This window comes from Anser brachyrhynchus (assembly GCF_964034855.1).
Source record: "Anser brachyrhynchus genome assembly, chromosome: 2".
NCBI classification, from domain to species: Eukaryota; Metazoa; Chordata; class Aves; order Anseriformes; family Anatidae; genus Anser; species Anser brachyrhynchus.
In genome coordinates, this window is record NC_137695.1 from 4666233 (window position 1) to 4693271 (window position 27039).

At 40.1% G+C, this 27039-nt stretch overlaps 1 protein-coding gene across 1 annotated transcript; it reads right to left on the reverse strand.

Annotated features, from left to right (window-relative positions):
* Nucleotides 1-1164: 1164 nt before the first annotated feature.
* AQP1 (aquaporin 1 (Colton blood group)) lies at nt 1165-20528 on the reverse strand. The gene is made up of 4 exons (XM_080579607.1): nt 20037-20528; nt 5112-5276; nt 4615-4695; nt 1165-3092 (listed from the first exon to the last, which is right to left on the reverse strand). The coding sequence occupies exons 1-4, from the start codon at nt 20424-20426 to the stop codon at nt 2913-2915; spliced, it is 816 nt and encodes a 271-aa protein (XP_080435733.1). The 5' UTR covers nt 20427-20528; the 3' UTR covers nt 1165-2912.
* Between the last annotated feature and the right edge of the window lie 6511 nt (nt 20529-27039).

Here is a 27039-nt window from a genome sequence, read left to right on the forward strand (position 1 = left end):
ACAACTCTGTTCCAGGCTTCCCCTTGACTCCAGGGAGCTTTTGCTGAGTTTCTGGGTGACCTCCTGTAAATACATTTCTTCACTTGACATTTGATAGTGGGTTTCGATACTTGCTGCTTCATGTTTTTAATTCCTTTTCTGGGTATCCTCCAAATATTTTAATGGATACTGATAACTTTTAAGTGTGCTTGTGCAATACAAAGCAAAACCGTTTGTGCTAGAAGTGGGGAGACCATTAGTAGCTATGGCTTTGTATTGTTTAGAAACTACTGTTCTCAAGTCAGGATCTAAGTACTACAAAAGCACTTTATGTGAGCAATTAAGGTTTTCCTTCTTTAAAAAGAAGGGGTGTGGGGGTGGGGATTTAAGACTGGAATTCTGCTGTAAAGTGTTTTCACTTGATTTCCAGTATCTTTGGAAACATTTTCTCTGTGAATAAATATACCAACAAATCACACATCATTTACCTTGCCCTATTTTTTTAGTCTCTTCACTAGCAAAGTAGTTATTGTATATCTTTGCTTCTATTTCCTTTATTACCAGGATGATCATAAACAGCAGCTAGAGCAGTGAACGTGCCATAGGTTTATTACAGACCTAATACAATAGCAATATTGCTTGTCTTCAATGTTTTGTAACATGAGGGGTAGAAAATAGTCCAAGAGCATTTCTTTGTGCATGAAGTAAACTAAAGACCAAATCGTGACTCTCACGCTTTTATTATTAGTATAGGTGTTGAGTTAGAATCATATTATCATAGAATATGCCAAGTTGGAAAGTACCCCCCAGGATCGTTGAGTCCAACTCCTGGCTACACATGGAACCACCCCAAAATCAGACCACATATCTGAGAGCACTGTCCAAACTCTTCTCAAATTCCTGCAGCTTGGTGTCATGACCACTGCCCTAGGCAGCCTGTCCCAGTGCCCGACCACCCTCTGGGTGCAGAACCTGTCCCTAACCCCCAGCCTGACCCTCCCCTGTCCCAGCTCCATGCCGTTCCCTCGGGTCCTGTCGCTGTCCCCAGAGAGCAGAGCTCCACGCCTGCCCCTCCGCTCCCCTCGTGAGGAAGCTGTACGCTTATAGGTGGGCACTTGGAAAATGCTATAGCAAAGGAAAATGCATTGTGTTGCAGAGCAACATAAAAAGCAGGAATCATGAACATTTAATGTGTTAGAACAACTGATTTTGTTTATTTTTAAACCACCCCAAAATCCAATCATGCTGTATTTACATAGACAATACACGGGATAAGACACCAAAAGTAAACATGAAAGATAAAACACATTCTGTTTCAGTTTGCTGGTGTTTCTTCCTTTTTTTTTTTTTTTTTTCATTGTACATTTGCTCAACTCAGTGAAATGATCCAACCTATATGGATTTCCATGTCAACCCTCTCTCAATTCCCATTTCCATGCTGCCTCTATCAGGAGACACCCATCATATTACATCTGGGGTGCTTGTCTGAATGGTTAAGTGTGCAGTTTTTATATAGGTTTCTCTGGGTCTCATTTCTTATGCAAAATGGTTTAGTGCAGAACAAGTATATCAGCACCTATCTGCTTGACCTATATTCTATAGTTAGTATGTAAAACCAGCTACTGCTATGGGTTACTCAGGAAATCAAAAGTAGCACACACACAAAAACAAAAACAGAAAATAGTCTTCCACATTGTTTAGCGTGTTAGTTTTCTTTACATTTCCAGTGTCATTTATTTTGCTAAGCACTTCTTCATTTCTTTCCACTTATCTTCTGCTCTTATTTTCTTACAAAACTGTATACTAAACTTTCTGTATAAAACATTTATATAAACATATATATATATATATAAAACCAAAGGAATGACCCCCAAAATGGACTTACACACAGGTATGCATTTGTCACTCTTTAGAAAGAAAATATACTGTGTGTATATCTATTAATTGTCCCTGAATGTCATAACACTGGCTATTAAAATGGGGTCAGAAAGAAAGAGGATTTTTTTTTTTAATCCTGTTTCTTTTCAAATGTAGAGTTAAATTACAAAAGACAAGCAAAAGCAGGACAGTCACAGGAACAATCATGTCCTGTTTATGTATCAGGACCATGCTGTTCCTGTTGCCGTTGTTACTATTACTTTCCAATTTCATTTCTAGTTATTACTTCCCAGGAATTCATATATCTATACATTTTTTGGTCATATATTCTCTCTCTTCACAATGGGCTGGATGCAGGTTCAGAGAGGATGAAACACTGGAAAATGTAAATAGATCTGGGGACTCTGAAGGTTCTTGTTCTGCTCAACAACATTTCTGGTCCTCTTTCTTGAAGATTACCAATCAATTAGAAAATTATGGTTCATTCTAAATAAGGAATAGTTATTAGTGGCTTTTTCTTCCAAAAAATGCTTCTGGAAAATGATTAGAGATTTATTTTTATTTATTTTTAATAAGCACAGCTGACATTAGATACCAGCCTTGCATGTCTGTATAAATACATATCTTTTTTCTGGTACAAAACCCCTATTATTGGTACAGATGGCCCTTTGTCCTATGTATTTATTCTTTCAGCAAACAGACATCTTATCAATACTGCATGATGTGCTGGGAGAACTAGCCACACTAAATACACCAGCAAATTTGGTGGTGGTGAGGGAAGGGTTAAAAGTCAAGCCAATTTATTTAACTCATGCACAAGTGTCTAATGAATTCTTGGCCTGTAGACTTCACAATTGGATAGCCCCAGGTATGAAAGTGTTATTAAGACAGGGGCAAAAAATGGAAAACCATATTGAGTTAAAAAAAAAAAAAACAAATAAACAAAAACCAACAAAGTACTTCTTGCTGGTTTACAAAAAGTCTATAACACTGATAAAATCTTCAGAAACCAATGTGCTCCCCCCTCCCCCCCTCCCCTTTCCCCTTGTCCTTCTTTATTTTGGCTTCATTTCCACCCTGGAGTTCATATCATCTCCTTCCAGATCGTACTCTTCTACTTGGCCGCTGGTCCACACCTTCACTCGGTCGGTCAGGTCGCTGCTTCTGGGTGCCAGGATGAAGTCGTAAATGAGGGCAGCACTTGCTCCTCCAATGATTGGGCCAACCCAGAAGATCTGGAACACAGGTCCAAGCCCAGTTAGTACATCAGGTATTAATGCATTTGAACCTGTTCTGAAAATCTCCTCTGAAGTTTTTATGCATGATATTTCCAGTGAACACATGAAAAGTATAGGCTATCACTTGAATATTTCCGTAATTACATAGGCAAGAAACTGGGAATTTCTCACCCTGAATTGAACAGACCCAGAGATGGACACCTGTGACTATGCTATCAACACCTGGTATTTAAAATTTTGTATCTATTGGTAAAACATCACTGTTGCTCAAGCTGTATTTGGCAGGGAGAGGGGGAACAATTTCTAAAAGTAGCAAAGGTATTGGATTCCTTTCTCACAGCAACCTTCAGTGATACTTAGGTGGATTAGAAAGTAATACCTATTGAGGATGTATTTAGGGGTTTAATTTGCTACTAGCTACTATTTAGCTAGTGATATGCCATGTAAGGCAAACAAAGTTTGGAAGGAGAGGTAATAAAAATGTTTTAGTAGATAGATTGAATTTATTAGAAATAATGGATAGTTTTGAGGAATCTATACATCCAAAGAGATACTGGGTCTGAAAACGTTTTCTTTATTCCGCAATATCAGAGGTTTAATATGGATTACTACCTCTCCTTCTTTTTTACTCTCTCTCTCTACAAAGGCAAATAGTTTTTCCACACATTTCTGAAAATATTAGCTACTTGTTTAGCAACAGTATCTTAGTTTCCCAATAGAAGTGTTTAAGAGGGAGATAATGACAACATTTCAACAGTGTCCTCATTTTGTGTGTTTTAATCTTTAAATTAAAATGGCTTCCATATCCAAAATTTCAGAACTATGCTGTACTACCACCGGACTTCCATGAATTCTTATGCAAATAGCTGCCAAAATGAGTAGGAGAGTTGAAACAAACTAAATTTTAAATATTCAAGAGCACATGCTCATTTAGGGCCTTTATATTAGCCTGCTTTATTCAGTTTTATTGAAATAAGCAAATTTTCAGAAGTTCCTCATTTTAACCACAAGGAATAATCGTAAAATCTATAGTGTTTTCAGTGCACTTATCCGTGGAAGTGCATAAGTAAACACTTAACATTAGGCAGATGAACATTTTATTAGGTTTCAAATATTGGATGATCCACTTCAGTTTATAAATGTGTTTAGGAGCCTTCCTAAATTAGGTTTGACTGGATTAAGCAGTAACAACTTGCAAACTCCGTTTAGACAATATATGCTCAATACAGAATTCAGTATAACGAGGCTTTAAAGTTTAAAACAAGTTAAATAAATAAATAAATAAATAAATAATGGAAAATAACCAAATAATATCAGCTGTATTAGTTTGAACATACAAATTCAGCTTGAAGAATTATCAGTCTTCTTAGTGAGGAGTAAAGGAGATTATTTTTTTTAAACGAAATAGAAACAGCAGTTCACCAACTCAGTGTTAATGATATGGATTTAAATGTTTCTGATTTTGAAGGTTGTGTATATGCAGAATCTCTTGTGAGCTAAACTAATTTCTTCAACTTACCCAGTGATTTTCAAAGTTGTTAGCAATCAGCGCTGAGCCAAAAGATCTGGCTGGATTAATTCCACATCCGGTGTAATCAATCTAGGAGTTGAAAAGAGAACCAGTGGTGAGGTGCTGAGGCACATGTGGCATCTTCATTACACAGGAGACTAAGCAGCTGTCTACAGAATGGATCAGATGCACACAAGAGCTTCATTCAATCCACCCACTTTTACTCAGAAAAAGGAGGAAAAACTGTTTGCCACATTACTGTCCCATCCCAACAGTGAAACAGGTCCTAGTGCAGTGACTCCTTCTCACAAGTGTTCAATCTCAGCACATATAGCCACAGCTGCATGGCTCAAGGGAGCAGGGTCACAGGTGTTGCAGAAACAGGGTCAGCCTCTGAAGAGGAGGGAGAAGGATGAAAGTACCATGTTGCCCATCATCTACCTGCCTTCACTGGCCTGTCTTGTTGTGGAACATTGCAGGTATCAACTGTGAGAGCTAAAACTTACAGCAAGAAGGTGTCCCAGGGCAACAGAGAGACCAATGGCCAGAGGTGCTGATCCTGAGACATCAGTCCTTCTCCGGTCTGTGGTAGCAAGGACACACAAAACCAGCTGGAGGGTAGCGATGATTTCAATTCCTAGTCCTTGGCCTGCATTGATTCCATCTGAAAGCTGTATGGAGACAAGAAGGAAAATGTCAGCTGGTATTCCTATCTGTCTTCAACCAGACATCAAAGTTTCAGGGGATCTGTTGTCCCAATAGGAAACACATGCTACTGTACGTGAAGGGAAATGTAGCCAGCTTTTGCTGTTGATATAACAAGGTTGTTGCACCCAGCCAAAGTGAACACTCGGCCACTAGACACAATGAGAACGTAGCTGGTGTACGTGTGAAAGACAAATGAGTCAAAGATTTGCCTTCAATAGAGTTTACCCATAAAAATGAACTCTAGTGTCATGACATTTATTCATTGCTTCTAAGAATGAGGATGTTGTGGTTAGGTTAAACATTGCTTAACTTGACTTTGGCAACGATTGCCAAACATACATGGGCAGGAGGTGGAAGAGACAAATAGAGTAAGAAAGGTGCATAGCTCTGGGTAGCTTGAAGAAGGTACCTATCTCTGTTATTTACAAGTGACATTAATCATTTTTTCTCCCACCACTATTTTCTGCTGTTCAGTATGAACTCTTCAGAACAAGGACTTCATGTGGGCAATTCCCTGCAGAATGCAAGCACCATGGGTAGATTTTCTCCTGAATATTAATTCACCTATACTGTGATTCAGTTGCCTGAAAATATGCATCTAATGCCATTTGAAACACCCAGGGATATGCATGGTGTTCATGTGGGACTAGCAGATGTGACACAGGAGACCAAAGGTATCTAAAATGGCTCTAGAGGCCAGTGTTCAGGCAATGTTATCTCTAAACTTGGTTTGGCAATGAGCACAGTCAATGGGGATGAGCTGCTCAGAAGATGAAACGTAGGTGATCATTTCAGAGTCAACTGAATAGCTCTGTCCTTTATTGACTATATTTTCTAGATCACATCTGACTACAACAAGAGCTTTAAAACAACATATACAGAGACTAATTTTGTGTGTATCTTAGACCTGAACTGAATCCAACCCAATTTCTTTGGGAGTCAGGAAAAAAATCCACAATACAAAAATCCTACAGGGCTGATGGAGGAAGCAATTCAGTTTCTTAGTGAAGTAAAGCCAGCAAAACTCACACTGTCAGATGTACATATTCCATCTGTGTTATTAATCATGGAATCAGTAGAGTTTCTTAATAATGTAAATTTTGTAGAATGTATGGAAGCCACAGTAATTTACATAAATGAACATTAAACAATAGAAATTTCATATTTCAGTAGTACTATTAGAAACTTGTGCTTAACAAGTAACTATAGATGTAATGATATAACAGGTATGAGTTCTGCTTCTAATCTCTATATTCACTGGCATGCTAGTTAAGACAAGACAAGCCTGTATCTGAGCTGAATAAATTGTTGTTAAGCAGAAGTAATTGCATTGCATGGATCGGATAAAACATGAACTTGGACAGAGGCCAGATAAACTGAGAATGTGAGTGACCCAGTGTAGGAAGCAAGCTCTGCAAAATTTACAATCAAGAACAGTGCTATCAGTAGGTTATCCCATCTGTCATAGCCTCTGCACAAAAAATTGCAAGGTCATACATAACAAAAACATAATTACATGTTATTTTGATCTGCACAGAGTAATGAAAGTATGGGAAATCATGATTTTTTTTTATGGTTTTACAACATAATTTCTTTAAAACTAATCTTTGAATAACCTTAAAACATAAGGATGATTAGCTGAACTCCTTCGCTTTCCACCTTTGCTATTAACTTTTCTTGTTTCTTCTGTGTAACAAAGGATAATATCAAATTTCTAACACTGGAAAATACTGCCTGAGTCTTCAGCTAACGTAAATCTGTTTAGGTACATTATAAAGAGTGAAAATATATTGATTTTGGCAATCAGAAGCATAAATATTTTTATATCTTTTTATTTAATATGTAGAACAGAATTAGAAGCAGTTTGTCCACATAAAAGGGAATTTTCGTTGAAATGACAGTCATTTTGGTTCCTTCAGCCTCTATGCAGTAGAAACTAAAATCAATTGATAAAACTTTCAACACAAATAAGACTATGTGTAAGAAATAAAAATTTGTCATAAATATGTACATATAAGCTGGCTGTGAAAATGACATGTTCCAGAAATCTATACTGAACACCTGATACAACACTAAATTAGTATTCTATTACTTCTGCCATGCCCTTTTAAAATAATCACTGTATTTGCTGCAAAGACAGTGGGATTTGTGAATCAACAATCTAGTCTTCAAACACATCCTACTGATATAAAAGAATTTGTACTATAGACTCTGGAAATTCCTATCTCACGTTCGGAGGGCCGAATGGTCAATATTAAAAGGCGAGTATGTTTGCAAATGAGTGAGTGATATACAGATTCCCCAAAGTGGATATGAAACTAGGATTTCCTCTATTATAACGCAACCGTTAAACCCCAGAGAGTCTAGATCTGAGATGTGACGTGTTCATGTTAGTATTTGAAAAGACCTTGGCATTTGAGATGATTAAACACTGACCTATCTTAAGTCTTTCCCTTTGCTTTGAAGGGCTTCAAGAAAAGAAGAAAGACAATAAGAGCAAAATTACGTTTTCAAAACCTGTGATAATCCTTATCTTTGAGAGGCGGAAATCATAGTCTTCCTTTCCCTGCAGGAAAACACATCCTAAGGTTGACGTGACTTGAGGTCATTCTCCTTGCTAATCAACAGTTATTGATGGGCTGTGTGGAATCAAATAAAACCTGGAAATGTCATAGGAAACCTTTTGCTTTCCTCTAGCATGTAATTTTACGCAGCCTGCCAGGGACATAAGATTACCTTGTGAGAGCAAGAACTCTGGGCCGTGTTCCAAAACACTGCAAACTGAGGCAAGCCTTGGATGTCCTCATTTGCTGTGGTTTGTGGATATGCAGTATTTAAGTATATTATCACAGATGTTGGTTATTTGCCTACTTGTCAGAGCTATAGTGTCACTACAGCAGCACCCTGGACCTATCAGGATACAGTAACACAAGGAACATCATGCATCTTCACCATACTAACCATATCCCAGCATAACATGAGTAGTAGGAAGGTGCATTTCCTGATATTCCCATAACCAAGGAGAGGTGTCAAGTTAAAATGAACATATATATACGTATGCATATATTTATATTTGTATAGTCCTTGGTCACAGTAGATTTGTAAGGGTTACCCAGATAACAGATAGAGGTTGGACTAGGTGATCTTAGAGGTCTCTTCCAACCTAGATGAATTTGTGATTCTGTGATTCTGTGATTGCAAGAGACCTGTCTACGTGAGTTTATAAAGATACACAGAAGTAAATATCAGCTACTTGTCTTAACATTTAGTATTCTTCTATTGAATAGATCCTGAATTTAAGGTGACCATATCTCTGGTTCTTAAATAGATATAATAATGTCTTGAAACATAAGATGTAGTCACCTCTACTGTAGTGCTGAAGTGAAGGAGTCCTTTTCCAGTGTCCTGTACCCATACTGCAATGACTTGCTGTGCTGTATTAGTAGGCAGCTTACTGGTGGTCACAACAAGGTAAGTGGGCAGGGTCATGGGCTGACACTGCTTTTGCCCTTGATATATCTGTGGGGAAATCTCTGGCCTCTTCTCACCTTAGGCCAATAATCCTCACATGCTTTGTATTTTGGGTGATGCTCATTAAGGTTGCAGAAAAAAATGTCAGAAGACAGGAAACAGCAGATTAATTCCCCGCCCCCTTCATGCTTCAGATTTGTGAGGCTCAAAGACAAATTCAATGCTTTAAGGAACTAAATCTGCTGTAAGTGAATAAAATGAAATGCAGAAGCCCACAGTGATCTCCAACAAAATTTCTGTGCCATAGGAGGCAATCCAGTCCTGTATGCCTTTGTGTTCACATTAATTGTTCCACTGAAATTCATTTCTAAATCACTCGATTATTTTGACAAGAGAAGCACCAGAAACATACCCAAAAAGTGGGTTACATTATTGGCAAGATCTGAGAGTTATATGTAGACATAAATATATCTGCTCGGCTGAATCACTCTCTTGTCTGCAGTAGCTTGCACTGAGTAATTTTCCTTTGACTGTAATAGCGCCCAGACCACATGCAGAAGCATACATGTAGACAACCGTAGTGAGGTGTATCCTTCTGTGAGCTGAATGCCACCATCACAACTTTTAACTGAGTTCAGTGTGACGTTAGATAAGTTAGCGGGGAAAAAAAAAAGTCCGCTGGAATTTGCTAAATTTATAGAAATCACACATCATTCAGAAAGCTTCTGTATCCCAAGCTGAATCTGGTTGGAAGCTAAGGAAAACACTCAGGGCATACTGAACCTTTCTTTGCTGCATTACTAGAGATAGGGATGAGGCAACTTTTTCCCATTCAAAGACTAGTTTTATCTGATAATGCAGCTGTTGCCCTAGAGCAATCTGGTTTGAATGTAGTGCTGACTCTGCTTTGAGCAAGGGGCTGGACTGGTGACCTTCTGAGGTCCCTTCTGTCTTGAGCTATCACATGAGAGACCTCAGGTTTTTGGCCCTGTGGGAAAAATTGGGAAAGGATTGTCTCACCTCTGCTGTGCCTCAGCTGAGTTAATGCACAGTTAGTGACATACGTAAGTAGTGGAGGCACAGCTGGTGGATCAATGACTGTGAAGGCTCTGCACAGATATAGTCCATAACGGTGAGTGAGCCAAGAAAGAGGTAATATTGTGAGGACTATTAGACCTGAGTGCAAAATTTAATGAAAAATCATTTCCCAGTCATGACTGTGAAAGTAACTACTTGAGATGAGCACCTGCTTTTTGGCCGGAGGAAATGTGTAGCAGTCACATTGCTTCCATTTCTCTACAACATCAGACAGTTTTGATTTATTTGTGACTGGAACTACGGAAGCTTCTTTCTCATAAGTGCCCTTAGCTGCCATGTTTAACTGACTGCCTTCCATATCTTCAGGCAACAATATGGGCAAACTAATGGTATGTTTTCTCTCTGTTTCTTTGTTTTCTTCTTCTTTTTTTTTTTCCTTATTTTTTTCTTTTTTTTTTTTTTCTTCCCAACATGATATTTATTAGTTGTCTGCCTTCAAGAGAAACAAGTACAGGAAATTAAACTGGCCCAAGGTAAACCCAACTGTGTACTTCACCAGTGGCTTCATATTTTTCTCATTAGAAATAAAATTATATCAAATTCAAACCTGTTTCCTGTTATACGGATAAGACAGTTTGTTATGCAAGGTGGTTTCATCATGTGATGCTATGCCTGCCCCATTTCATCCAACAAACTCTTAGCAATGGATTGTATCTTCTGGAGTTGAGCTTACTTTCATATAACAGGGATTATTTTCTCATTATTCCTGAAAAATGGTAGGCCTCTGGAAATGTACAAATCTATTTTTCAGTAGGGGAATGTCAATTTTCTCCATCCTTATGAAACACTTCACTGCGAGTCATGCTGGTTAATGCTTTTTTCAAGAGAGAAAAATGAAACCAAAGCCTCATAGCTATATTGACACATATAACAACACTGTTGGCTGGGCCTTCTCTCCTTTGAATATCCTAGACATCCCCTGTATAAGGCTAGCTTTTGGAGAACCCCAGCAACGGTATGTCTGGGACGTAATAATAAGAGTGTTGTGGACCAGTTATGAATTTGCTACCTTCAATAAAAGTGTTTTTAATACTCATGCTGGGAGAACTATGTTCTTCTGTCCACAAAAAAGAAAAAAAAATAAAAATAATAAAAAAAAAATAAGTAGCAGTGTTGCAGTAAATAATGTCTTTATATTAGACAGACCTCTTTCCTTGTGTGCTGAACTCAAATAAACAGCCAACAATTTGCACCAGGCCTGATGTTTTCAGCATTACAAGTTATTTGCTTATTTCTGATGTGGCAGACTTTTCTCTTAAAGCAATATTTTTGGCATCTTCCTCAACCAAATCTGAATCTACTTCCTTGGATATATTTGTTTCTGACTATTCAAAAAATAAATATATATATACATACATACATACATATATGTATAAATAATCTGTCTTCCTATGTTTTATTCTTGCAACTTAAAATTTCCCATCTTTGATTTTCCTTATTTTTCTTAATAAGAAAAATTCTTCATGTGAGTTTAAATGGTTCATGCTCTCTTCTTCATCCCTAAATTGGAAATATTAATTATGCTTTTTTATACCAAACTAACATTTAAGTGTTTAACTGGGTAGTTATTTAGCACAATGTTCTTTAAATGTAATCTCAGAAATTAATCTTCCGACTTCCCTTAAAACTTCCAGTCGTTTTGTCTGACTCTTCTCATTCTTTCAGCTCCAGGCTCCATCATGAAAATAACTTGGTAACTCCTGTCTGGATGACACCCCTTTCTCCTGCTGGAAGGGTATTCCAGAGCTCCATGTATATAAGCCTTGCTTTAACTGACGGTCAAAATGTATTCTGAGGCTTTATCTGTTTAACTACAGTTATTATCTTCTCTCTTTACAATTTAATAGTATTGCTCTGAAATGGATGTTTCTGTACTCATTATTTGAGTGTTAAGGATTCAGAGAGTAGAAAAGTCACATTTCTTTAATAAGCAGAGTCAGGTAAAGATCTAAAGAGTTTCACTTAAAGTTATGCAACAGGAGCACTCAGATGAAGCTGCTTATGAAGCAAAGGATTTGCTTTGGATCATATCCTAGATCAACAATAGAAGCATTTATCAGAACCTAAGGACAAAACATATTGTCCCCTGCTAGATTATCCTTCCTATAAATACAGCCTTAAGAGCTCTAGAGGGGGCACATTCAATTCCCAAAGCACAAATCATATTTTCCATTCTTTGGACAGCAGACACCCTCCAGGAACAAGACTAACTTTCCTCCCACCCTGTCTTCAGGCTGATGAGAAACTAGCCAAGGCTTTGTCTTGCAGCAGCCTGGTATGCCATAAAGAGAAGAGTGATGGCTTCATTTATATTAAACAAGCACATAAAGCTTACATATGAAGCCAATGACAGACAGTAAAAGTCAATAGCTGTATAGGACTTTCATTTAGCACAGACAGTTGGAGATGAACCACTTGTTTAACTGTCTCATTTGCACTTTTACTTTTTGATGTGACTGGGAAAATTTCTCTGGGAAATGTTGTTGTTGTTGCTGAGAAGTATACCAGTTCTATTCAGAGGATAAGGTGATTTTTTTTTCTTTACCCAGCCAAACACAAGTAAGTAGTTTATTTTCACTAATACATTTGAAGCATTTATTTATACCGGTAAACTATTTGTGATCTCCCGTATTGTCAGCCAAGAAGGAGATGGTGTTTCAATAGGGAATTGAGGGCGTATCTGAATTTTGAGTTTTATACAATCTACTTTTCAAAGGTGTTACTGGAACAACTATCTAGATTTGCACAAACATCACAGTGTGGTTGTTGGCAGTTGCACCAAAGCAATATTCATTTTATACTTCTAGACAAACACTACAGCCAACCTGTGAAATTTTCAAACTTTCCAACTCTGAGGTAGTTTATACAGTCAGTCTTGTGCAGAGCATTCAAGACCTGGTATTTCCATGGAGTTAAAATACAGCTCTGGATATATGCACTGGACTTCAGAAATTAGGGGAACAATTCCAGCTCCTTCTCCACCTTGTTCATCAAGAGTCATATCAAAGGAAGGAATAGGGGCCAAGCTTGACTTTATTCATTCCTCAGTTTAAATGCAGTCATCATTAACTTCAAGGGAAGTTTTGTGAATATGTGTAAGGAAACATGTGCCACAGTTCTGCTTTCAAAGCATTCATTGACTTCTCTTGGCACAGAATGTGTCAAGAGCCTGGAAAATTTTGGTTTTCTGTGGTACCTCTCAGTGGTTCCTGGAGAAGGGATGCACAGGACTCTACCAGGAAAGTACACAAAGGATTTCTTGGCTCCTTTCCTATCCTCAAATGCCAAAAGAGAAACCCCTTGCAGACTTTTCAGCACACATTTTTGCCCTCCTGCTGTTTAAAGAGTTTTCTCCAGGGTGCCTGCCAGGCTCTGTATATTTGATTTAACAGGTTAATGCTGTGCTTTAACCTCACATATCATTGACATCAGCGGAGTTGCAGCAGTTAAATACCAACACTAGCTTTGGCTCTGAATGCCAGAAAGAGTAGTACTTTCCCATCATGTTGTATATTAATAAACGCACAGAACCACATGCTGCTCCCAGCCAGGAAAACCTCCAGGAGACATTCACTTGCTCCATGGCATTATTCTTACATTATTCCAGAGGCACTGAGGAGCACAGCCACAGCCTGATGGCCCGTTGTGGCAGATACCATGTCAGCCCACAATGAAAAGGCTGCCTGTACCTCTGCATGTTTCTAATCAAAAAGCAGCAATTTAAAGGCAGGAGAATACAGAAACACCGACACATAATATACACATAGTTTGCTATTCATGAAGTTATGCATTGGTGTAATAGTTTGGTCTAGTTTCTTTAACTCTGGAACACAGATTTTTCTAAGAATAAAGATTTCTTCAACATTTTAAATTATGATATCAGGTAAAGATCTCTCTGTTATTGAATACTCCCTATTAAGCTAGAGGATGACAGATAAGCAAGAATGTACTATTGCTGTAAAGAAAACAGGCAATTTCCTCTTGAGAAAAACAGGAAATTTTAAAAGGCTTATTTTTTCTTCCTTTAGTAGTTGTGATCTGGTTTGGTATCCTTGTTTTTAAAAATGTTTCTCTTAAAGGTAGCTATAATACAAACCAGATAGTGACATTTTTTAGGACTAAAGAAATGCTATTCTCAGCCCACTCAAAGGTCCAAATTATCTGCTGAAGTATATGAGCCCTGCTACAATGACTTATATGTTGTTTTTACCACCACAAATTTGAATTAATCTCATCTGAAAAATCCCTCTATCTATCTATCCATCTATCCATCCAGCTGTCTCCGGTGTGTGAGAGCACGTGCAGAGATAGATGTGCATACTGATACACAAAATATCCAAATATATATGGCATAATACATAGAGTGCCAGGGAAAGGAAAATATTTTTAACTATTTATTCACCAGTCAGGAAGGATGGTGGAAAAATGAATTTCCTTCTTTGTCATACTTAATCTTACTTAGTTTGACAGCCAAACACAGAAAAAAAAAAGTGCTTAAAAAAAAAACAACACAACAAAACAAGGCAAAACCAGCATGAATTAATTTGAATTACAACATTAACCAATCAACCAAATTAATATTGTTTTAGGTCTGATGCAAATCATCATTTTAAAACCCTCTGTGCACACTTTTCATCGATTTCTATCATTTCTATTCAAACAGGGCCTTAATTAATGCCTGCAGAGCGTTTTTCAGACAATGCACAATCAACCTTAGATCCTCCGGACATGGGCCCTGTTCATGGTGTGAAACCCACTTCGAACCACTCTACTTTAGCTCTTTAATAAGATTTAGAGCGATAACCCCTGTTATCACCAAAGGTACTGGAGGATGAGTGATAACCATCAGTTTTAAATCCCAGCCCAGATGTTTCTGCTGTGTCTGGGCAAGTTCGTTAGAAAGCAGCCACGATTATGGCCATTTCTGAGCAGGTGCTTTCCTGTGTCCCACCTCCCTGGCATGGTGTGATTCCCTACAATGCTGGCATGCCATAAAAGGCTGCTGCTGCAAGATCGAAATCGAATAATGAGGTATTGTTTTGGTGCTCTTTGTTAAGAACTAAAAATCATGGGCTAATCTCATGTACAGGAACCATTTAGAAAATGCAGCCGCTTCTGGTCCCATGCCGCGGCTTGAATGTCTAAGTACGCAGATGTCCCAGCGCAGGCAAGTTTGGCAGGAGGACCCTAAATCTAATCAAAAACAGGGAGGTCGGAGGACAATGTCACGGAGAATGAGGCTGACAGTATGGAAACTTGAGGAAGACGCAGGACATAATGTGCATTGTAAAGAGGCATCACAAGGTTTTAATAAGCACAAGAGGTCAGGAACTCAGCTACTGTCTCATCCATCCAGCGGCACCTCTGGAACCACAATTCTCCGTACTGACTCAGAGGAAAAGCAGCATCACTTACACAATTGTCCACTCACTCCGTCAAGCTCTCGGTTTATTTTGGAAGTTCTAACACCACAACCAGACTTTGCTTAATTTGAGGCTGGAGGAGAGCAGACTCAGAGGGTGTGGGCACAAAGGGAGGGAAATCACAAAGGGAAGCACTGAGTCATCAGCACCAAGCATGCAAGTCCTGCTCCCATGGTCAGAGGGCCATCGCTGGTTGCTCAGGACCAGATGTGGGGAGTCTGGTGATTCCTATCATCCGTGATACCCCCTGAGGCAACTTTCCAAAGGATGGGAAAGATGTGAAAGAAAGGAGGCAGAGGCACAATTGCACTGAAAATCCAGTGTTCCAGGAACAAACGGATTTCCACACTGCCGGAGTGGTATCCGTGGCTATTCATCTGTCTTAAAAAATTAATCCAGATCTCTTAATCTGCTGACCACAGATCTCTGGCTCTTCTAGAAAGTTCTTCAGTTGCACAAATAACATTTGTTGGTCTATGAAGCGGTCCTGAAAACAGATTTCTTCTATTTGTTATTCTTGGTTGTTTTTCTTTTCTCTATCTACCCTGAGCAAAACTACCTTCAGGTCTGTTTTTCTTGCCTACAATTTTTGATCCACTTGTAACTTTTAAAAAAATATGTTTTGTTTTATAAACTGCACGGCAGAGTATTTCAAACTGTGACCCATGAAGCTTATGGGGGCACATTTCCTGGCATTTTAATTAGTATACAGAAATACAGAAAGTACTTAAAATTATGAAATTGTAAAGCAGTGTCTGAATTTTTCATAAAGTGATTATTTTCACACAAAATTAACAACGACAACAACAAAACCAACCCTGAGATAAATAAATTTGCTCAACGTGCTTTTAATAGCCTGATAAAAGTTCTCAAGATAAACATTACTGAACAGCAAATATTATGTTACCTTACAGTACAGACATCTCCTCTCACCCGCCTTTCCTGCTTGAGCTCTTTGTTGGTCATTAATTGCCCATGATGAATAGTTTCTTCCATTACCCAAACTACAGATCTGTCCTCACTAGACAATAGCCAACTATGTTGGCAGATGAGTGCACTTTGGATCAGATTTTCTCTACTCTTACAGTTTTACCTAATGGAAATTTCTAAAATGTAGTAATCCAGTTGCAAAAAAAAAATAAAATAAAATAAAATAAAGATATAAGATGATGTAGGGAAAAATATTCAAATATTTAGAAAAACAAAAAACATTGCATACTTTCAGCTTTTCCAATTCTCAAAGTTTTTCCTTTGGCAGCCACACCACACCCAAAATATATGGGAAGTTGTGTCTTAACAGACTGAATAACCTAAGTACCTCTCTGAATATTGTCCAGAATTTCTTATTTAGAACCAGACAAAGTAATTAAAAAAAAAAACATTTCCATTGACTTCAGTGATGTTTAGATCAAACTCTTCATATGTGACCATTTTGTTTGTCTCTCAGGGTAAAACAGACCCTTATATTGAACATGTTAAAGGACAGTCCTGCTTTTTCCTGCTACCTTCTTTCTCTTCAGCATTGTACCTTCCATGTCTGTTTTTTGTGTTTCATTTGCTTTTATATCCCTTTTTACCTCTGAGCAGTAAGGCATGGATTCGTCACACTTTATTTCAGGTACTTAACAGAGGCTCCCAGGGCTGGAACCTCATCATACCAAGTTTTCTCTACAGCCAAGGAAGAGAGCAAGGTTTCTCTAGGGGACATCTGAGTGGATCTAAGAGCTGAAGTACCTTTATTTGTCTCTCCTTCTCTATGATGAACTGGAAAGGAACCTTAGAAATTGAGCTCATCACTTGGGCCCCTCAGTGCAGGTCCTACAGCTGGGCAGGATGAATCTAAGTGCAGGCATGCAGTCCCACCCAGCATCAGTGAGGACACTGGATAGCCACTGGCTGCACTAAATTGCTCCCAGCACGATTTTCCTGTCAGAAACACCTTTCCAAGGCCATGGCACTGTCAGAACAGAGGCCCCGGTCACGCATATCCAAGCCCTCTTCCCACCCTTGCCAAAGAAACAACACTCCCTTCCTTTCTATTCTTTTTCTCAATAGTGAATCTATACCTCCTCTTCTACCAGAAGGACAAGAAGACAAAGTAGCTGGCAGGAATGCCAGGTCTGTCCCTCCCCTCCTTGTCCTCAGGTTAAAAAGCATGACAGGAAAGCCAATCTCTGTGGTTTCTCCCTATCCTCTGTTTGCCGAAGGAGGCAGCGTGCTGGGCTGCGATTCCAGGATGCGCCCCGTTGCGATCAGCTCTGCACAAGGAGAGGTGTCCTGCTGTTCTCCCCTGCGCTGGGCTCGGACCTGCCGCCCCCTTAGACCCTCATCTCCCCTCCCCAGGCAGTCCCAGCTCATCAGTGGGAAATGAATGGACGTGCTTTCCTCTCCAGTTCTCTCCTACGAGGGAAAAGAACAGCTGTTGCACTCCCCATCTCCTGGGAAGTCCCCCCCCCCACTGCTCTTTTATCCAGAGCATTTAGAACTGGATGGGAAATAGAAAATAAAATAAATAAAATTGAATTAAAATAAAAACTCTGAGCATTTGACAATGACAAGCACTGAGACCAGGGCTTTTCACAATATGTGAGAACCATTTTATCCACTAATTCACAGAACACAGAAAGTGTTGCCAGATTTGTAAAACAGGCATGGTGGAGACTTACCATACGCTTCCTCTTACAGTAAAGTTTATGGTATTGGAAAGGATGAATTTAACTACATTCCAAAGGTGTTCCTAGAGGAAGGAAAAAGACTTCCACCCTCAAAGGTAATTTTTGAGATTCAAGGAGTAGTCTCCTAGGCTTACCAAAATCAGTGACTCTACTGTTTTTCTCTTCTGAGGTGGCCTTGTGCAGAGCTCTGAATTGTACCTTTGTAATTTGGAGGATCTGAGGAGCACGAGTCCTTTGGACTGAGGAGCACGAGGCTGGGGTGGTCACCTACACCCACTTTACAAACGGCCAGATTCAAGGCTTCGGGATGGAGCAAGGAGCCAGCCATCAGCCCTTTGTGGCAAGCAAAAAGGAAAAGCCCAAATGCAAATGGGACCTCCCGTGCTTAATGGCAGCTGGCAGTCAGACCTCTCGAGGAAACCACTTGGGCGGATACCCTGTCCCACGCGGCCGAGCTGTTCTCCCTGCCAGTGGTTGCAGAGGGAAAGATCACGTACCACACACACAGCCAGAGCCTTCTGGACTTAATAAAAAGATTCCCTCTTCTTCCCCAAAATGTTTTGGATTAACCCATCAACATTTCTGGATTGATGGCATGGGGGGGATCCCTGCAGGCACCAGGCTTCAGCAAGGGAGGTAAGCGGAAAACCCCCAGAGTAAAAAGGGTGGATGATACTGGGCTACTCAGGAATGACCTCAATGTCAGCTTTTGTTTTCAAAAACTTCACTGCCTTATTTTTGGAAATAACTGCAATGCCACAGAATGCTAAAACATATATATATATTTTTCATCCTTTCTTTCCTTTTTTGCCAAAATGATTCCTGAAGAGATATTGTATTTGGAGCTTTATGTCCCAAATATCCCTGTGAAATCTAAGAGGCATGAAATTTCAAATAAGTTCAAGTTTCAAACTGCAGCCAGGAATATCCTGCAAGAAAGGGTCCACAGAAAAGACATGAAATACTTATTCTTAACAGAATCAGGTGAGATAAGTGACTAGAATGCAATTTCCATTTATAGCACTCCTCTGTGTATTGCTGTGGCTGTAGGACCATCTCACTGACATCCACTGACAACGGGATGATTTAATGTTTAAAAGGGTAACTACCACTTTTGCTCCTGTTATGGTACAATGACAACAGCAAAATGACAACATGTTGAGGAGAAGGAGCTGCAGTCAGGCAATTTCTGTGCAGCGTGACTGTCAATAGCTGTGAGCAGCTGGATGGGAGAGGGCTAAAACCTGTTAAATTGTTTCCTCTTTTTTTCTAGCCTACACCTGAGAACTCGGTTTGTTGTTCTTCTGGTTTTTTTTGGTTTGTTTGTTTGTTTTGTTTTTTCTTCCCCGTTTTTGCACAGCTAAAGGAACAAAACAAGGAAAATGCAGCTGGGGTTCTGTATCAGGCAGGATGTTAGCACTTTGCCTAATGCAACAGGTGATGCTCACACCTTTTGTGCTAGAGTTTCTCCTGCTACCCATCTCTCTCACTGTTCCCATAGCTTCTTTCACTGCAGTCATCATCATCTTACAGAAACCATTAATTAGGTATTGGAAAAGAGCCACATTCATAGAAGTGAACATAACATTGATTATATACACATTAATCAGCATCATGAGCCAAAGGTGTGTTACCTGAGACCTACAGAAGAAGCAAAGGGACTCGGTCATGCAAGTCCCAGTGATTTCAAAGTTAAATCGGTGTCAAAAGGCACCTTTCAGCAACATGGATGTACAAAACTGAACATAAGCAAAACTGTTAATGACCATAACGTCCTGCAGCTCTGAAAAGGGGGTGTGGAGAAAGGACCGTCCCTACGACATCTCTTACAAAATAAAAGAATTAAATAAGTGCTTAAATTGATAGCAGTGAATGCAACTACCCTAGATCCACCCTGGCATCAGCCAGGACTGGACGCCCTGCTACAATAAGCAATTGGCTGCCTGAGCTCACCACCACACCACCACCACCACCCACGTCCTCAGTAGCTTACAGGTGTTGCACTCACATTTCTACTTAAAAAAAAAAATAGGGGGAATAAAAGGTTTCTGCTTACCGCATTGAGCCCCAGGAGGTTGTTTGGGAGAGAGGAGGTGACTCCCGACAGAATAGCTGTGGCCACCACTGCCCCCAGGCACTGGGCAATGATGTACATGAGCGCTTTGAAGATGCTGATCTGGCAGCTCAGCAGGAGGCCCAGGGTCACGGCTGGGTTCAGGTGGGCACCGCTGATGTGGCCCACGCTTTGTGCCATGGTAGCGATGGATAACCCAAAAGCCAGTGAAACCTTCACGTTGTCCTGAGACCTCGTCGACGTTTTGTTGCCCACCACTGGGAAGCTAAAACCCAGAGCTGAGCCTATGCTGATAAAAATAAAGAGGCTCATGGCAAGGAACTCAGCCACCACTGCTCTCCAGAACATTTTCTTTTTGAATTCACTAGCCATCTTTCCTCTTTCTCTCTCTCCCCTCCTCACTTTTCCTTCTCCTCTCTCCCTTCTCCTGCCTGATATTTTCCCTCCGAGGTCTGAAGAGAAAGCTGGAGAAAAAATACAGTCCTTGGATTATTTATAGGGCTTTGGGTGGTCTGTAGGAGGGAAGGGGTGTTGCACAAAAGGAGGAAAGAACATCTACATAGATGCTGACTGCTAGATTGATGTAAGACACTGCACGCTTGCCAAAGTTTTTCTTCCTTTTTTTTTTTTTTTTTTTTTTCCCCGCTCCCTTAACAGCCTTCGATCTCCGCTGCCGTTTTTAAGAGGCTTTTAAAAATCCTTGGAAAAGCCTTTAGGAGTGCCTCAGGAATTTTACCCTGACTTGTTTAACTTCTGTATCGTCATTCAGCACACAGATCGGAGTGAGAGCTTGTGCGGGATTTCTGTCTGAAGCTGGACTGAAAGGAAAAGAAGAGTTATCTGTGCAGGCTGGTAAGTTATTCACGCTCAGCTTCACTGGCGGCTGGTGACATCCGAAAGTAGTAAATAAAGCTGACAACTAAATCTGCACTCTAGAGACGGAAATATCTCTGTTTCAGTTGAAAACAGGTAGAAAAAGTCTCTTCTGCTGGTTCTGTGGAGACGTGGATGCATTTCTTGTGCCAAGCCTGACGGCTGTGTGGACAGACACGCTATTGACACAGGCTAACACAAGCTGCTCTTAGCTGACTGATGGTGGGGATCACTTCTAATCCCTGTGACCGCTGTGTAAATCCAACATAACACCACTACAAGTGGAAACTTTCTATAGATGTGATTTGGATGCTGAGGGACAGATATTTTTGTTTATTTTTTCAATTTACTTCATTTCTTCGCTTTTTTTCATTCGGACACAGAGGTGTCTCAGGGTTTTGCAAGCTTGCCCTCCTGCATCTCTTCTGATCAGCAGGAAAAAAGCCAATCTGGGGGCTCCCTAGCCCATGCCCTGCAGTGAAAGTACATCTAACACTGCTCTGCTGAAGGTCAGCTGCACTGGTGTCACCGGGGAGACTGAGCCACAGGGCTGGACGGACACAGGGACAGAAAGGGAGAGCGAGGGAGAAGGGAAATTACATGCTTGGTTTTGCAGACAAAATGAATCTCCCAGCAGTGCCAGAACGTCCTCCGGAGCAAAAGGTCTCATCGCTTCTGGTTTTATCACAGCGGGACTTGTGTACATGCCTCAGATTAACCCCTGAGTTATCGGACCTCTGTGGGCTTTAGCAGCTGGTGTTACTCCGTAAGCCAGGGGGGTTGCTCTGGCTTCAAACTAAGCAAAATCTGATCCAGAGTCAGAAGCAAAGTCCCCAGGCACAAGTCCTTATAGTAGAGCATTTCAAATCAGCCTACCTCTCTGCCTCCTTTTTTTTTTTTTTTTTCATTTACATCAGTGCACTTGTGTCAAATTCTAAATTGTACTTAAATTAACTGAAGGCTTTTTCACTTGGGCAATAAGTCACTATGAAGATAAAAACAAATACACACCTGCATAAGAGTGTTTTTTTTTTCTTTTTTTTTTTTTTCTAAGTATATTCAGCTTTCAAAAGATGATTCAGATGCAAAGCTGAAAACTGCTTAAATAAAAATCTGGATGTCTGAAGCCTGTTGTCCCCAAGTTCTTATTCTTTCTGGTCATAAGATGTTTTTGATTTTCCAAATATCCAGTTTTATTTCATTCCGTTTTATTGTGCATTTACACAACAGCACTGTACCAGTGGGGGGAAAAAATGTGAAGGAATGGGGACAAAATAATTATTAGTTTCACACTTCTAATTACAGAGGAATCGCAACGAGGAACAACACGACAGACAAATCAAAAATCAAATTTAGCCAGAGACAGTGCGTGGTGGAATATTAATATAAAATAAACTCAGTGCTAGTTGTATTCTATTCGGCAAAACTTTTTATTTACTGCAGACTGTCTCTGAGACTAGAAGATCATATGCGACCAGGTTCTGTGGTCATAACAACCAGATGCCCAAGACTCACCTCAGGGGACTGGGGAAAGAAGAGTCTATAAATAGTTCACAAGAGCAAGTACTTTCCACGTGTCCCAAACTGGCACCTGTGGGATGGAGCTGCCCATCCTATTCAGCTGTGTTCACAGGAAATTCCCTCTTTACTCACTTCTTCCTACAATTAGGGTCTGGGTGACCAAACAACCTCTGTACCAGTACTGATAAGGTGAGAAGGAATCCCTCCAAGGAAAATTACTAGAAGCCAGGAAAATGGGCTGGGGAAGTGTTGCAGCATGCTTGTTGCAGCATGATTCCTACAGTCTCCCCTAGGTACCCCTGACTGGCCCATGCCAGAGACAGGGTACTGAGCAAGACCTTTCTTCTCACCAGTGAGTTACCCTTGGCATGCACATGAATCCAATGTTCCTCAAGAGCAGCAGATTGACCACCTCCCTTTGGGGTTAGCTAACATAACTAACTGTATGTTCATCCTGGGACTCTCCATTTGTCTCTTGATAGCCACTACCCACCTTTCATATTTTGGAACTAGATGCCACCAGAAGAATAACACTATCAAGCAGACTGCAAAATAAAAATAAAATAATAATAATAATAAAAAAGCTGAAACAAAGACAAACTTTTATAATATATACACAGTCAATGCACATCTGAAAGAAATACGGGGAGCTGTTGACCAATCTTACCTTTCTAAGCTCTGATGTGAATGAACTCATGATCATCACTGATGTGTTGTTATTAATTGCTTGCACGGTGATTATACCAGCACCCCCACACCTTCCATACTGCATGAAGAGAGGCAGCAAAGATGAACCACCAAGTGGGGAAACATAAGGAGATATTGGCAAAAGAACAAATATTCTGCACTTAAAACAGAGGGAACTGGCAGATATGATGAACGAAATCAACAACATAAACACAGTAGGGAAGGAGGAAAGAGAAGATGTGAGTAGAGCAGCAACACATGGGTGGAAGATTTAACCCAAGTGATGACTGCAGTACGAGGGCACCATAGTTCCAGGGCAACATCTGTTCAGAAATGACCTCCACAACACAGATCTAATTGGTGCCCAAGTCGTTACGTCCCTTTTTCCACCAAATGATCTCCACTCCATCTGATTCAGGCTAAAGGCAAATGCCCCAGCACTTGGCCAAGGGCTCCGAGGCCTACATACCCAATCTCCATAAACTACCCTGAAACCAAAAAAGGACAAATTCCAGTCTCCCCAATATCGGATGAGCTGGGTTTTGTGCAGAAAGTTTGTCTAGGCATGACTTATAGCTTATGTGCCAAATCATGCTTGAAGGTGGAGTTGGGGTTTTTCTTCAATTATGTATCTAGAAATAGAGGGATATGACTGCCAACCTTATGTAAGTGTTTAAGACAGGCAATGAAGAACATATCTGATGGGAACAAGAGGAAGAAAGTAGCTTTTGAGCTGAGGGCTGATTCTTCACAGATGATTTAAATCAGTGTACTCTCAACATTATTTAGTTACAGTAGAGACAGTTGAGTGAAAACTCAAGCTCACAGGACTGGATATTTAATTGCCAAGATCCCAGGGCCAACAACCCTTTTTTTTTTTTTTTGTCTGAAACAAATCAGGTTCTGAAGGTCTGTAGCACAATCCTCATTTAACATTTCAATCAGAAAACAAATGTACTTGTTGGTAAAGTGGCAGGCTTTGTTCTGTGCTCCCACATGTCAAATCATTCAGGATCTCTCTACTATTTGAACAAGAAACAAATGTTAGTGACGGCAAATTTGGTCTTGGCTAGCAGGACTTGTCTGGGAATTTTCCATTTAGGTGAAGGAACAGTCAAAGTTGAAGGGCAGAGGGAACACACGTCGGTCCAGAGGCCAAATGAACAGAGGAACCGGGGGAACTTTAGCAAACTAAAGTCACTCTTCTCTCAAGAAGGATTTGGTATCCTGCAACTCTGCCAGCCAAGTGCATCAGCAGGCAACCAGCAATTGCTAGGATAACTATATACAGTTTCAGAGACAACAGCAATTCCTACCTTCTGCCCATAGATTTTTACTCATAGATTTTCTGGCACCTCTTTTCAGGCACTTCTGGCTGGAAGGAAAATGTTTTCCCATATCTTCTGTTCAGTGCTGTCCATACAAAAACGTTGGAGTACAGAGGCTGTGTTTCCTATAAGAATGGCACTGACTTAAAAAGATTTACACCAACATTCAGGAGGTGCTTCTTGGAATCCACTGTCTGGTTAGGAGGAGAATCTGTCCTGCTTGTCAACATAAGTGTGAGGTGATAGCTAAGTGCAAAACCACTTGGGAACCTCTCTGCAAGAGATGTGCCTGAGCACAACTGGCACCTTACAGTACGACTAAGGCAGCCAAGAGTGGTTTTAGGTGTGAGGGATTTTAGTCTGAATCCCTGACTTACACTCCTAAATCCAGGAAAGAAGGAATATTTCAGACACATCCCCCTCTTTAGCATTTGCTGTCAGCCAGTCTCAGCACCCACTTGCTCCGTATGCTGACTGCCGGGAATTCCCATCCTAGCTTCTCATCTGACTGTTCACTGTACGGTAAACTCTGGGTCTGTAATATCCTCCTACAGAGCTGGACACCTAAATCCCTTTGGGAGGCCGGACCTCAGCTCTCGGAAACCTGTCCGGTAGTTATTTGTGAATTGCCTGGTGTGCCAGGAACCAACACGTTGTGTTACCCCATAATGAGCAAGATTTAAAGGCATAAAGTCCATAGAATTTATTTTCTTTTAGGTATTTCATGATTGAGTGAAATCAAAACAGGTTCTAAAGACCTACCAAGTCTTTCCTTTTCTTAGGAAAAGATAAAAAAAATAATAAAAAAACCTGTACATTTTACCATGGTAACCTCATTAACATAACTCTCTTTTGACAGATTTTCTTAAAAATATATATATAATTTTATCAATATATGTGAGCATCCTTACTACAGAACTTCCCTGTTTCTGCTCTTTTTTACTCTTCTTTCATTTTTTCCCCTCCAAGTCATAAGAGTAAAAAAGAAAAGTTTATCAGTGAGTATATGAAGTGACAAAATCTGTTACTGTACGGATAAATTAATGAAATTCAGAGCAGGTGTATAAGCAGACGTAAACCTATTTATATCTACGATGAATTTAGTTCAGACAGATATAGAGAGATGATGGTTGGACAATTGTTTCCTCTTGAAGGAGGTATCTAAGGCATCTGAAGAGCAGATCACTCACGAATGTCTTGGGAGTGTTTGCTTCAATTTTCATTTAAAGTTGTTCCCTTCTCTGTGAGGAAGAGACCCTCAGTGTCAAATGCAGTGGTGAATGTGTTAGCACAGCAGGCTTTTTCATCACAGGTACAAGAAAACCCCAGGTGGCATTTGTCTCCCTAGGTTGTAGGTATCTACTATGAAAATGGCTCTAGCTGAGCTGGTGTCCTTCAGCTGCCTCTTAGTGAATGCAGCATGGGCCTTGTTAGGTGCGATCACTGACTGATCTTAAACATCTACACTCTGCAGGCTCCATTCCAACAGCTATTTAGGGTTCCCAGGCTGCCCAGCTCCAGAATAAACATTTACTTTTCTCTGGCAACCTCAATTCTACGTCCATGAAAACTGTACAGCTGGATATCATGTTGGTGAAAAGACCGATACCCTTTTTTGACGCTTCTGTGACGTGAAATAATAAAGATGACTGTCTTCCAACTGGGATACAGAAGGGAATTTCCCAGACAAGTGCTAAATAAGCTTGCACGAGGAATCAGCTTTTCTTTCACCGTGATTCTCTTGTACCTCACAGCCTCTCCAAAAGAGGAAGCGTTCTGCGTCATGAATCTTTCAAACTGCCTGCAGAGTGCGTAGTGTTAGAGAAAGGGTGCGGCTAAGCTGGCTCTCATCATCTTTTGTCTGAAGGCATCTTCCAAAATAGGCATTAATTCTCCCCGAGCTTATGCTGGGGAGGGAGAGCCACACACTCTGCTGCTTAGCAGCAAGCAACTCACAGCAGCATTAATATCCCAGTGTCCCTTTTAGACTAGCAATGGGTGTTAACCAAACAAATGTTAATGCACTTTAGCAGCAAGATATTTTTGCAAAAAGAGGGGGGCATGAGTCTCTTACCCTAATACAGGATAATATCTTATGTCTTTCTCCAACCAAATCTTGTCATATATGTGTTATTTGAACACAGGTGTCTTGTGAAACATTTGGTTTCTCTGGCAGTCCTAGAAAATGCCACCACACGGAGGGTTAAATTCCAATTATTATGTTTTCTAAGCAAACATATTTAGCAACAATTGTCCTTTTGAGTTTCCTGTGCCCAGTGCATCACTGGGAGGTTGACCAATTTTTTTTTTTTATTATTTTTTTTCTTTTGCCCTGCACATTGTGTTACATAAAATGACAAGTCTGCCAGGAATACCGGGCATGACACATCAGTGACTGTACTAATGAAAGCCTTGGTAATTCATTACAAGCACAGGAGGTGAATAAACCATTGTTATTGCTATAGGAAAGTTTTCAGTATGGATCGCAGTTCACTTGTTTTTTTAATGTGTAGGGCAAAACAGGTCCAATCTTCTACTCCCATAAGCTGCAAAGCTCCACTGGAGCAATGCTGATT

Excerpts from the sequence above, each read along its gene's own strand:
- AQP1 (XM_080579607.1), bottom strand. The coding sequence starts at position 20,426 with ATGGCTAGTGAATTCAAAAAGAAAATGTTCTGGAGAGCAGTGGTGGCT. Across the intron at positions 4,696-5,111 it reads CCCTGGGACACCTTCTTGCT|ATTGATTACACCGGATGTGG; the intron begins GTAAGTTTTAGC and ends TTCAACTCCTAG. Across the intron at positions 3,093-4,614 it reads ACAACTTTGAAAATCACTGG|ATCTTCTGGGTTGGCCCAAT; the intron begins GTAAGTTGAAGA and ends CCTGTGTTCCAG.